This window comes from Diceros bicornis, chromosome 12 (assembly GCF_020826845.1).
Source record: "Diceros bicornis minor isolate mBicDic1 chromosome 12, mDicBic1.mat.cur, whole genome shotgun sequence".
NCBI classification, from domain to species: domain Eukaryota; kingdom Metazoa; phylum Chordata; class Mammalia; order Perissodactyla; family Rhinocerotidae; genus Diceros; species Diceros bicornis.
Window position 1 is genome coordinate 20,024,308 of NC_080751.1, and position 13,181 is coordinate 20,037,488.

The 13,181-nt window shown below is 39.8% G+C and overlaps 1 protein-coding gene across 1 annotated transcript; it reads right to left on the reverse strand.

Moving 5' to 3' along the window:
• Positions 1-2,442: 2,442 nt before the first annotated feature.
• Positions 2,443-13,174, reverse strand: PNO1 (partner of NOB1 homolog). Its single transcript, XM_058551066.1, has 7 exons — positions 12,924-13,174; positions 12,542-12,691; positions 9,429-9,512; positions 9,208-9,268; positions 8,859-8,976; positions 3,791-3,861; positions 2,443-3,090 (listed from the first exon to the last, which is right to left on the reverse strand). The coding sequence occupies exons 1-7, from the start codon at positions 13,128-13,130 to the stop codon at positions 3,023-3,025; spliced, it is 759 nt and encodes a 252-aa protein (XP_058407049.1). The 5' UTR covers positions 13,131-13,174; the 3' UTR covers positions 2,443-3,022.
• Positions 13,175-13,181: the final 7 nt, after the last annotated feature.

Genomic DNA, 13,181 nt, shown 5'->3' on the forward strand with positions numbered 1-13,181 from the left:
CCGATCTTCCTCACACACACACAAAATAGCCAAAGGTAGAAGCAGCCCAAGCGTCCATTACAGATGTATAGTCAAGATGTGGTATAAACATGACAAGAGCATATTACTCATCCATAAAAGGAAGGAAATTTTGACACATGCTACAACATGGATGAACCTTGAAGATACTAGGCTAAGTAAAATAAGCCAGTCACAAAAGGACAATATTGTATTATTCTACTTATATGAGTTCCTGGAGTTGTCCAATTCATAGAGACAAAGTAGAATGGAGGTTGCCAAGGATGGGGAAGAGGGGGAAATGGGGAGTGAGTTAGCGTTTAATGGGTACAGTTTCAGTTGTGGAAGATAAAGTTCTGGAGATGGATGGAGCTGTTACATAACAATGTGAAATGTACTTAATGCTACTGAACTGTATACTTCAAAATGATAAATTTTATATATATATTACTACAATTTAAAAGAAGAGTAGAAAAGATGGTAAAAAAGGAATCTCAGTTGCTGGACAGTTTCCAGCATTTACCCACAAAGAAAGAAATGGTGTTGAAGCTCATATATGTCTGGAATCATTAATCCTGTCTTCAAAATTCCCACATGCTCAAAAATCTCTCTGCATTAGCTAACATTTAAGCTCAAGTCCATTGCTACTTCAACCTTTCAATACCTTTGAGCATTATAAATCTGCTAACCAGATCAAATTAGCGAGTCCTTGCTCTCTCAAACCTGAAGATTTACTGGTTTGTTTGACCAAATAAGTAACATTTGTACAAGTATTTTGCAAGTTGTAGGATGGTTATGTACATTGTCACTGTATAATTTCTGTAATCTAACATTAAGCATGATGTCCCAATCTTAACATGGCTCTGGGATCAGGAAAACTAGGTCTCTTTCCCAGATGCTCAGGGAACGTGAGCTTTCTTCTGTACCATCCTAGTGCTAGGTAGCATTAGAGTTGGAACCCAAATCTTCTGGAATGTCTAGCAGGAAACTACCAAGGTCTCTTCCTTTATCAGCCACTGAATATTGAAGAAAATACTCCTCTTTCAGGCCCATCCCCCCCGCCAATGTATCAATAAATACATACACTGTTACATGTCAGAAAGTGTACTAGGTACTGAGTATCCCAAGTTCAGAGGCTTTACTGTGGGAGGCAGACACTATAACTACAGTATATAGCATGACAACTGCCACAGAAACATTGCCAACCATGGCTAAGGCTTGAGGAGTTAGATTTAGTGTCCAGGCCTTAGAGGGGGCTTTCAAGAAGTGATTTGATTGAGTTTGTTAACTACCACTGTGAAACAGATTTCTTACCTCTATTCCTTCTTCATCATTCCCATTCCAAGAATTAGTTGGGTTTCCTCTAACATTGTGTCTCACATGCAAAGCCCAAGTAGTACTACTTCCCCAGGGGAGGAGAGAGAAATGCTTGACCAGGGAGGGGCCCAAAACACAAGTCACTAAACCCAAGTTCACCACCCCAAATTTTAGCAACTGGCAGAGACATGTATTTCCTCTCGTGTTACTGATGATTCTAACTACATAAGAAATCTTCAAAAGGAAGTCAATTCAAACAAACGAAAACATTCATGCACTTGAACATAGAAAACCCATGTTTTCCCAATCAAAATTATGCTCTTTTCTTAAAAATCAACCAAAAACATTTGTGGTTACCTAGGAATGGTTCATTCCACGGTGCAGGTGCTTTGAAAAGCTGATTAAAACTGTGGACTCATTCCCCAGAAGAGTATACCTAAGCGGTCACAATTTTGAATATAACTTCCTGGGCAAAGCAAGGGGGTGGGCAAGTACCTCTGAAGCCTGTGCAGACTCCAGAGTAAGAAAGTCCCAACAAAGTCCTCCTCTTCAAAAAGATATGAGTCAAGAGATTTGATAAAATCATACACATACTGTCTCCATGCTACTGCATTGCCAAAGAAAAAATTATTGGAGGGATGTTTCTAGCAATTTCCCATTGGATTCCTACCCTAATACATAAGTATATCCAATCCCATGCAATATACAAACCAGTTTTGGACAGTGGCACATCTAACTGATATAAAGGAAACAGAAGCTAATAAGAATACTTTTTCTAGTTCTTACATGAACTTTCTAACACTCCCACCATTAAAGTTAAAAAGTTTTGGTCAAGAGTTTGAGAGATGTATAAGAGAACATAGTATCACAATCACAGATTTAATGAAGTGAGTTCCTTTCATTTAAAAAATGCGTAAAATGAATCAGGTAATATTTAAATAGGCAGACACTAGTTAACACAATCTATTACATTTGCAGAACACAGAACTACATTTGCAGTAGTTTTCTTAGGGTTGTAAAATCATTCTTTTACCATATTACTACTTAGAAGAAATATACCCAACATTGGTAATGTCTGACTACTTTCATTAAATACTTACTTGAAAAATAAAACTCTTTGCTCAGGTCGACTTTGTGATGTAGGTCTTTAATTTTAATTTTATAAACTGCAAAACAGGTACAAGATTAACCTTTCTTGGTTCACATACTACAGCTAACCTGCTGCTGCTTACCTGATTCTAAAATATTCACATACCACCCAGTATTAAGGGTCATAATAGAAAGAGGTTTTCTGAGATAATTCTTCAATTACTGCTTATAGAGAAGTGTTTATAAATTTATAAAAAGTTATAAATCTATAAATAAGAAACTTATAAACTCATACAGAACTGTTTAAACAAGTTTTCCCTCCAAATGAGAGTATTATAAACTGAAAATGTGCACGTGATTTAAAAAATGATAAATTAGAATTAATATGTAAGTATAACAATGGTACTAAATTTCAATATTTAAATTATCCTCAAAGCTGTTGAGTGTGAATACTATCAAACTTTTCCTTTCTGTTTACGCTTCTGGCTGAGAATGGAAGAAGGGACCGAGGCTTAAAGTGACTGAAAAATTCTTCACATGGTTTCTTGTGACCACTTGTAGAGGGTAAGGTCTTTTTCTCTAGAGTCCAAAGACAAGATAACAAGTCTCTTATTTGAAATCAGAATCGATCTGCTGCTCTGCTAGCCACGGCTCGAATATTGCCATAAACCTTTGATGGAGGATTTCCTGCAGAGGGAAAAAAAAAGTTTATCTATCTATACAAATATACTCACATATATAGAAGCTACATAAAAAATGGTCTAGAACTCCTTATTAAAAAGAACAGGGCCATTTTGCATTGGATCTTAAATCAACAAAAGAATCATAAAGGAAACCATACTCAAATATTCTCCAAAAAACATTTGAAATCCTAAGAACCAAAGGCACCGAGTTGTCAAATATTTCAAAAAGAAGCTAGTTGGTCAGACCTGGGCACTGAGGGAGAATCCCAAGTGTTTTCTGAGCAGGCTGCTACAATCCTGTAACTCTCATCAGAAGTTACTGACTTTGCTGCACAGTTTGAAAATGGGACTAAGTGGATTAGGTTGATGGGCGCTGATCAGCAGCTCCCTTATTGTTGAAACTAAAACACAGTGTTGCCTGCTATTCTGGAATGGCTTTTCCGTGCAGCTCATCAGGGGAAAGCAGCAAAGATTTAAGCAATATAACCCAAATAACCCTTTCTCTTCTCTGGCAGGCAGACAGCTGGAATCCAAGCAAAAACATTCCTACTTTTTTCTCTAGGCCTACATTTGTGAACCCCCGGAGTTTCTACTTGCCATCTTTAACACGACCCTTATCCTAAACTGATGCACAAATGTGGTTTGAGTTCCTAGATTCCTATTCTTTCCTTTCCAGAGACAACACGAAAGAAAGAAACTATTACCCAGGATGAGGTTACAAATGGCAGTTCTTGCCATCTTGATGTTTTGGAAAGAGCCAAGGATGTGAACTTTCCTGCAAGAGAAAAAGTGACACAAGTTAGCAACAAAAAGCATTTCCTTAACTAAATCCTGTAACTCAGAAACTCTGGAAAATCATGCTACATAGATTCCTAAATGCAGGTGGTGGTAATGGTTGCACGATCTGTAAATATACTAAAAATCACTTTGAAAGGGAAAATTTTATGGTATGTGAATTATACATCCCCAAAATTATTAGAAATGACATAAACAAAAAATTTTTAAAAAACTAAGTTCTTTAAGATTGTTGGTTAATAATGGCTACCATCCAGTGAGTGCTCCCTCCGTGCCAGGGCTCTAAATACATGTTCTCTCTCATTTAATCCTCACACCAGCTTTATTAGGTAGATGTCATTCCGACTTTACAGATGAGGAAAGAAGTTTAAAAGAAATCAAGAAACCTGTCCAAAATTACACACTGGCAAAGCTAGGATTATTGAGTACCCGGAAATGCAAGAAATACTGTACTTAATTAAAACATCTTTGGATTTCATCCACAAAGTTTTCTAAAGATTAGCTAAATTTCTTCAGTACTCACTGAGGATCATCCAGATCCTTATAATATTCCTTGCTGAATGAGTCAAATGAGATTGACAATAGAGCATTTTGCCTTTTCAAACCCATCTTTCAAAATGTCAGTAACTGACACTGAATTCGCAGTGGGAACATCAGCAGAACTCTCTCACCCCCATAGGCTCAGGTATTTCTGAAACTGGGGTAAAAGTGAGGCTAAAAACAAGAAAATCAGTCTGTTCAAGATGATGCCCAGATTTTCTTCCCCACCCTGTGCAAACAGGCAACCACAGCTCTGTAACTGCAAAATTATGAGAGGGGGGCGGGGGCTGCTTACTGGAGAAGACAAAAAACATGGTGTCTGACCACGGAGTATCAGGCACAGCTGAGGGAGGAGTACCATGTTAACAACAGGCGCAACATCAAGCAAACATCTGCACACTGAATGTTGAGACCTCCAACTGTCTTCCATAACTGGGCTCCAAATTCTGGCAGCAAAGAGACTGGAGAATACTTCTCTGGGGAACCTGACCTGCTCAGTAAGCAAGATTACAGACACTGACATCAGGGCTTCCCCAAAGAAATAGCCTGGCCAGTCACCCTAAGTGAAGCCTACAGTCAATCCCCCCACCATGCACCGAGCTCAGGGCTTCTATTGCTCGTTACGGCTCCCCTCTTATGTACAGCACACACTGAAGATCACCAGCATCCGAGGAAGCATCTAATACTACAGGGTAAAAGCCACAACCAGTGAGGTGCAGAAAGCATTACAGAAACAGAGACTGCAGGGAGAGAGGAATAAAAACAACAAAACAAAGCCAGCCAGATTAGAAAAGCTACTTTCATGTACCCATGAATCAAGGACAGGATGTTAGGAAAACTAAAGAGAAGGATTAGAAGATACTTAGAGAAAGGAATTCCAGATATAATGGGAAAAGAGAAGGAAATCAAAGAAGTAATTCAAGAAAATTTCTAAGAACGGTAGAAAATGGAGTTTCTAGTTTGAAAGCGCCCAGTAAGATGAATAAAAATAGACCAACACACATCACTATGAAATTTCGGGGGCTGAAGACGACAGTGTAACTGCCAGGAAGGAGCTAAAAGAATCAGGAATCAAAATGGCTTTGGACTTCTCAACAGCAACGCTGAAGGCTAGAAAATAATGTAGGAATGCCTTCAAAATTCTGAATGAAAATGATTTATAACAGAATTGTATACTTGGTCAGGATAGAACTCCTTTTCAGAACCAGGTCTCAAAATATGTACTTCCTCTGCTCACCTAGCTCCTGGACTATATATAGCACCAAAACAAGTACTCAAGAGGGTGGGTGAAATGGGTGAACTCAAAAGGTACAAATTTCCAGCTATAAAATAAGTTCTGGGGATGTAACGTACAGAATGGTGACTACAGTTAATAATACTATATTGCATATCAGAAAGTTGCTAAGACAGATCTTAAAAGTTCTCATCACATGAAAAAAATTCTTTATGTATGGTGACAGATATTAACTAGACTTATTGGTGATCATTTTGCAATATATACAAATATCAAATAAAAAAAAAAAAAACCCCAAATCAATGAGTATTCGGGAAAAAGAATCCAAGAGCCATGGGGTCCAAACAGCAAGGGGCAAAGGTGAAAGGAGAAGCCAGGATGGCAGCTGGGCACCAGGCAGAGAGGGTGGCAGTGCTTCTAGAATGGAAGGCTCCAGGAGAGATTTCTAAACTGTGTGATGCATCTGAATACACCAAGAGGAGATAGAGACAACATACAGCTTTTTGTTGAATTAGTACACTAAAAATTCAGAAAGCACACAGACACATAAGAATTATTTCTTCAAGGGAAAACAAAGTTGGAAAGAACAGATAGAGTAATCAACAGTTTATCAACTGGCTCAGCTGTTAATACGCTCAGGTAACACTCAACACTGGTCTAGTAAAACCCACGATGTGCGGGGAGGAGAGGGAGGAATCAGTAAACTGGATTGTGAGAAAGGAGGAGTGTGGGGTGGAAGTGGGGGAGGGGTGAAAGGAGGCTAAACCTTCATCTTTCATGGTAGAAAGCCAACAGTGAATCTGAACAAAAAATCAAGAAGCTGGTATGTAAACAAGATATTTGGAAATATGGAGATAAACAATTTTTAAAAATTAGCCTAAAGAGCAGAAATTGGCTCCTCTGAGGATGGGGAAATGGAGGTAGGCAGCAGAAATTTTTGGCTTTTTAAAGTATGTGTATGTCTCACTTTGATAAAAATAAAATTCTTTAAAATAGAGCATGAGGGCCAGCCCCGTGGCTTAGTGGTTAAGTGCGCGCACTCCGCTACTGGCGGCCCAGGTTCGCATCCCGGGCGTGCACCGAGGCACCGCTTCTCCAGCCATGCTGAGGCCACATCCCACATACAGCAACTAGAAGGATGTGCAACTATGACATGCAACTATCTACTGGTGCTTTGGGGCAAAAAAAAAGGAGGAGGATTGGCAATAGATGTTAGCTCAGGGCCGGTCTTCCTCAGCAAAAGAGGAGGATTAGCTCAGGGCTGATCTTCCTCACAAAAAATAAAATAAAATAAAATAGAGCATGAACGATGAGCAAATAAAGATAGCAAGAATATATGAAGTGTGAGTAGTTTTCCTACTAAAAACAACCAAAGTAATGGGGCAGTAGTCGGAATGGAATGTACCTGTCAGGATACATGAGCAATATTATTTCCCATCTGATATACTGAATATATCTGGAACAAATAGTTTTTAGTTTTATATCTTGCTCACATTACACTGTATTTTGCCAGGTTATAAGCAACTCATCAAAAATAACACTGATAGGCACATAATAGTCCATCTTATGGCTATATCCTAATTAATACAAGTCATTGCACATGTGGATTTTCAATTAGCCTATTTATAGCAAAAACTATAAGACAGTACTTTTCTTTAATTTTTAGTATGTAATTCAGTTTGTAAGAAAAATAAAAAAGATATAAAAAGCAAGTCAACAGCAACATTATTCGTAATAGCCCCAAACTGAAAACAACCCCAATGTCCATCAACTGTGATAAACAAATGTGGCATGGGCACACAATGGACGAGGACTTGGCCATTAGATGGTATCACCGAGACACCCAATAAAATGGAGAAACTCAAAACAACATGCTAATTAAAAGAAGCCATACACCAAAGACTACACACTGTGTATTTCCATTTACATGAATTTCTAGAACAGGCAACACCATAGTGACAGAAAGTTGATCAGTGATTGCCTGGGAACTGGGTGGGGCTGCAAAGATGCACAAGGAACTTTTGGAGTGATGAAGTCTGTGAGTGTGGTGGGGTTACAGGACTACAGAACATTTGCCAAAAAACTCACTGAACTGTATACTTAAAAGAGGTGGATTTTCTTATATGTAAATCATACTGCAATAGAACTGTTAAAAAAATTAGTTCAACTAGTCAGTTTTTAAGTTAACAGTTATAAATATACTTATAAATTTATATGACATACTACCCACAATGTGATCAGCAAATCAGTTACATTTTTAGACTTCTAAGTACACAAAAGTTTTTAGGGCTATATGTGATATTTTTAAATGTGGTATACATTTCAAAATTTATGAAATTTCTGGTTCAAAAAAGCTTTTCCTGTGGCTCTATATTTCCAACTCTAGGCTCAATTCATATAAGATCAGAATTATAATACACCTGTCTTCAGGTAAAGAGGGCCACCAACATAGTATTATGGTTATCTTGAAAACTATAAAAAATCATCTAAAATTTAGATTCTAAATAATGGTAAGCCCTGAAGTTTAGAGCAAAGATAGCATAATTTTAAATAAAATTATTTCCGGATTTAGTAGCAGGCCGATCCCTCCTCTTCTCAGTCAACCTCTTCATTTCCCAACTTCCTGGCATTATATAATCCCTGAGCCATCTGCCAGTAATCCCGACCTGGCAACGGAGCAGCTTCAACCTCAGACAGGGGTAATCCCAGCTTGACTTCCTACACCCTTTTTTTAAGCCCGTATCATCTTATTTATGTTCACATATAATTGCTCTCACCCAACATGCAATATTCACCTTCCTTTTATGAAAGGCTTTTATATCTAAATAAATAAATTACATATATATATTTTTTTTTTAAAGGAAAGCCTCACAATGGCATTTAAAACACCTACTCCTTGCTCTCCCCTACTGATTTAATAGACTCCCCTGAGATACTATTTAAATCTTTACCTGTCATGTAATTTCTTTTAATAGTGATTCTAAACATTTCCTTCATTGCTAATTGAGAAAAAAGCTATAATTTCTAAGATTTTCTCAACTAACAATCTGCTTTCAAAGTACATATCTATTCATCCACAACCATACATTAACAAAGATTTAGTGGTGACATTATGCATAAAATACAATCTTGACGACTTTTTGAGACCAGCAAAATATTAAATACAAATGATGACAGTAATTTTCTCAAGATCACATGCTTACACGTCAGCCAAAACTATCCGCGTCCGTGTCACATTCTCTATGGTGAATTTGGTTTTTCCTCCTTTGCCAGCGATTCTTCCTATTGCCCTTGACAGGTGGTCTCCCTTTAAGGGCTTAACTAAATGAGAAAAGCAAGATGTCAAGAGGTAAGCCATTCCAGTGTATTCCAGTACACCACCACTTCCACATAAAGTTTAATCATTAACTAAATTTCCCTACTAAAAGACACGAAATATGTATTTTTTAAAAAGCTGCTAATAATATAGCTCAATTGATGTTATTAGAAAGCTGACAGTCACACACAATACAAAAGTACAGTATTTCATAAGAAAGACTACCATACACTCACCATCCGTAATTTCAAAAGACTCCAGGAAGAGGTCATCCAACCTAATAAGGGCAAGTGCGTCCTACAATATAAAAATAAACACCTGAGAATGAGCGGTAAGCTAAAATTCACAAACTGTAGAACTAGAAAACTCAAAAAAAAAAAAAAAAACCCAAATCCATTGAAACATTCTTACTCAGTATTTTTCAAGCCCCCATTTCAGACGTCATGAAGTCACTCACCTCCACCTGAAACCCGAGAATAAAGGCTTTCACAAAATCAGCTGCTTTTGTCAGAGCACTAACATCCTTGGTTTCTTTACATGTCTGTTAAAAAAAAAATTAGCACAAATTATAGCTGGGGATGAAAAAGACAATATTCTAACAAAATACCTTTCCCATTACTGTAATTTCCTTCACCATCACCCTTCCCCAATATATTCTCTATGACTCTGTTTTTGGTGAGGTAAGTACTGTGTTTAATTTGCAAAATAAAAGGTTCCAGCTCCACAGCTGGGCAGTTCCACCCAAAGACCATCAAATGACCGACGATGCTCCTTGCCTGATTGGATTCTGGGACGATCAGCAAGATGCCTCTGGCAGAGCCCAATCGCTCACATTCTGAAGGGCTCCAGCCCCCGGTTCATCCCGTCAATGCCCAAGTTGGTCGTCTTCCCCTTCAGTCCAGTCTCCTGGGAGTCCTGATCTATCTCCTGACTTCAGTCATTATTTACATGCTGATGTTTCCCAAAGCAACAACTCCAGGACTAATACCAAGAATGGTTTAAGCAAGGATGGTACCCTCATGGAGTTTATTCAATAATCACAGAAATAGCTGCTATTCCTAAAATGCCTACCACTGTAAAAGATGCACTACAAAGGTACTTTGCACGCTATAGCTCTAATCTTCACGACAACTCTGAATGTTAAGTAATATAAATACTTTTACATATACATATATATTCTTTTTTGGTGAGGAAGATTCACCCTGAGCTAACATATATTGCCAATCTTCCTCTTTTGTTGCTTGAGGAAGACTGTCCCTGAGCTAACATCTGTGCCAATCTTCCTCTATTTTGTATGTGGGTCGCCACCTCAGCGCAGCTGATGACTGGTGCAGGTCCACACCCGGGATCCAAACTGCGAACCCCAGGCCGCCGAAGCAGAGCCCACCAAACTTAACCACTATGTCACGGGGCACCCAATACTTTTATATTTGAGGAAACTAAAGTACTAAAAAGTGGAAAAAGTGAGATTGAACACAGATCTGATTCCAAAACTGTTATTTCCACTCTTCCACTCACACAATCTAGTAGAAGAGACCACATATTTGACAAATTTAAAACAATATAGGGCTGGGGCCAGCCCGGTGGCGTAGTTGTTAAGTGCGTACACTCCACTGTGGCGGCCCAGGGTTCGCTGGTTCGGATCCTGGGCGCACACTGACGCACTGCTTGTCAAGCCATGCTGCGGCGGCATCCCACATAAAGTAGAGGAAGATGGGCACGGATGTTAGCCCAGGGCCAGTCTTCCTCAGCAAAAAAGAGGAGGATTGGCAACAGATGTTAGCTCAGGGCTAATCTTCCTCACACACACACACACAAAAACAATACAGGGCTGTGTAATGGCAAATTTAAAACTAGAGCCCAGTCCCAATCCTATATGTGACCTTGGGCAAGTCCCATAGACACTCTAGATCTTAAGCTTTCTCACCTGTAAAATAAGGAGGTCAGAGTAGGAGATCCTGAGAGGTCCCTACTAGAGTCACGATTCACTTATTACCTTGATGACTTTGGCTAAGATACTCCTTTGCCCCTCAGTTTCCTCACATCTATAAGATGGGGATATGTAAGTCATCCACCTCATAGGGCTGTCCTAAAGATCAAAATGATGTAGTGCATGCCAAAGCACCACTCTGTGTCTGGCAAAGAGTAGTATCAGCAAATGTTAGTGGAATCCAAATTGATAACACTGCAATACACAAGACAGCTAAGCACAATCGAAGTCTAGGCACTGACGACACGACTGAAAAAGGGACCCATCATAAAGGAGAAAGAACTTGAGCTAGACTCTGAAGGATGACTGGAACTGAGGTAGGAAGAGAAAGGGGGTAGGGAGGAGAGGGCCTTCTTCAGAGAGCAAAGCCACCCATAAGTGTGAAGATACAAATGTTCAGAGATGGTGAGACGAACTTAGGACTGAGACTTGTACTTGAAAGGCAAGTTCAGTCAAAAACTTAACTTTTATCCTTCAGAGACACTGAAGATACCAGGATATCATAACAAAAGCAGCATGGTCTGGGAAAATTAATCTGGCTCTGGCATAAAGGGTGGAGTGGTGAAAGGAGATTTAAAGCAATGAAACAACAGAAACCCATAAGGAAACAAGAAGTTTTGGCATGAAACCAGAAAAACCTGAATGAAAGTGGCAGTGGGAACGAAGAGGAGTTCTACTGTCAAGTTCTATATTTTAACCTTTACCAACTATTTAGAGAAGGGCCTCTCTGCATTATTCCATTATTCTGGTCTCTCAACAGAGATAAGTCTATAACAGCATTAACAGTCCTCAAAATGGAAGATGTAATTAATTTTGGTCATTGATTATGAAACAAAGTTGACATCCAGAAAAAGAAGACATAAGTCAATTAATTTTAATTGTCTAATTTCTGGACTGACATCATGGAATGAAAAAAAATACATATATATATAATTTATACTTATTCTCAAAATAATACATATTTTTCCCCAAAAGAATACTTTTAAAATATATATTGCCTGTACTGCAGCAAGCACTTGGGTTCATTATTTACATACTTCTGTTTATGATAACCTCTTTACTGGACCTCTTTGTTTTTTTTTTGGTGAGGAAGATCAGCCCTGAGCTAACATCCATGCCAATCCTCCTCTTTTTGTTGAGGAAGACTGGCCCTGGGCTAACATCTGTGCCCATCTTCCTCCACTTTATATGGGACGCTGCCACAGCATGGCCTGACAAGCGGTGCTTTGGTGCGGGCCGGGGATCCGAACCGTGGCCACCAGCAGCGGAGGGCACAAACTTAACCACTACGCCACAGGGCCGGCCTCTGGACCTCTTCTCAATTCAACAGAGAACATTATTGTACAAAACAGGCACAGGCATAGCCAGTATTTCGATCTCAGACCTAACATATGAATTTAATTAATATTTGTGTTAAACGCAGACCCTGAAGGCATTTGAGAAGTTCAAACTCACTAAATTAGAAAACTGGAAGAAAACCATTTGATAAAATAAGTCCCGTTAAGGAAAGTCTATTGGTGCATTTTCATCCCTGTAGGAGAAACCCTGCTATATTTGGAAATGCCTGACATTCTCCTTACCCTGATTTCTACATTCCTCGATTTCAAGTTAAAGCGTATCTGAAGTCCCAAATGTTCTACAATAGGAGTAAATATCTTCATCCAGTTCTCTTTTAACGGCGTGTATCTGTTAGCTGGGACTGGCACTTTCCTTGTTTCTTCTTTCCCACCCTACAATAAAAGAACACACAACTCAGGAGACGTCTGGAGGAACGGGCGTGGAGTTGTAAAGTGACAGCCCATCCACAAAAAGCTTCCTTTAACTGAACGAATTAAACTTCAGCAGAGTTACTTCTCTAATAGAAGTCAGAAGAGCCCCAGCAGCTTCAACATCACCCAGAGACCACCGGCTTGACCCGCCTCCGGCCCCTGCCCCGTTTCTGTCCCAGGGTCCCGCCAGTACCAGGAACCCGTCCCCGGAGAGGGGCGGGAAGACGGGCCTCTTCGCGGGTCGGGCCTCCTCGGTGTCCATGCGGCCCGCGTCCCCGCCCTCCCCCGCTGCGGACAGCGGCTCAGCCTGCCGTTTCTTCGCCCGCCGGCCACCCTTGCGGGTGACCTGGGTGAAGCCGTCCTCGGCCCCGACGCTCTGCGCCTCCATCTCGGTTGCCATCCCCAGGAATCTCCAGTCCCAGTGGGCGCTTCCGGCTCGACCACGTGCACT

Coding starts and splice junctions, on each gene's coding strand:
- PNO1 (XM_058551066.1), bottom strand. CDS start 13,130: ATGGCAACCGAGATGGAGGCGCAGAGCGTCGGGGCCGAGGACGGCTTC. Junction 3,862..8,858: donor CGGATAGTTTTGGCTGACGT/GTAAGCATGTGA, acceptor TTTCTCTTGCAG/GAAAGTTCACATCCTTGGCT. Junction 3,091..3,790: donor CATTTGTAACCTCATCCTGG/GTAATAGTTTCT, acceptor TTCCCTCTGCAG/GAAATCCTCCATCAAAGGTT.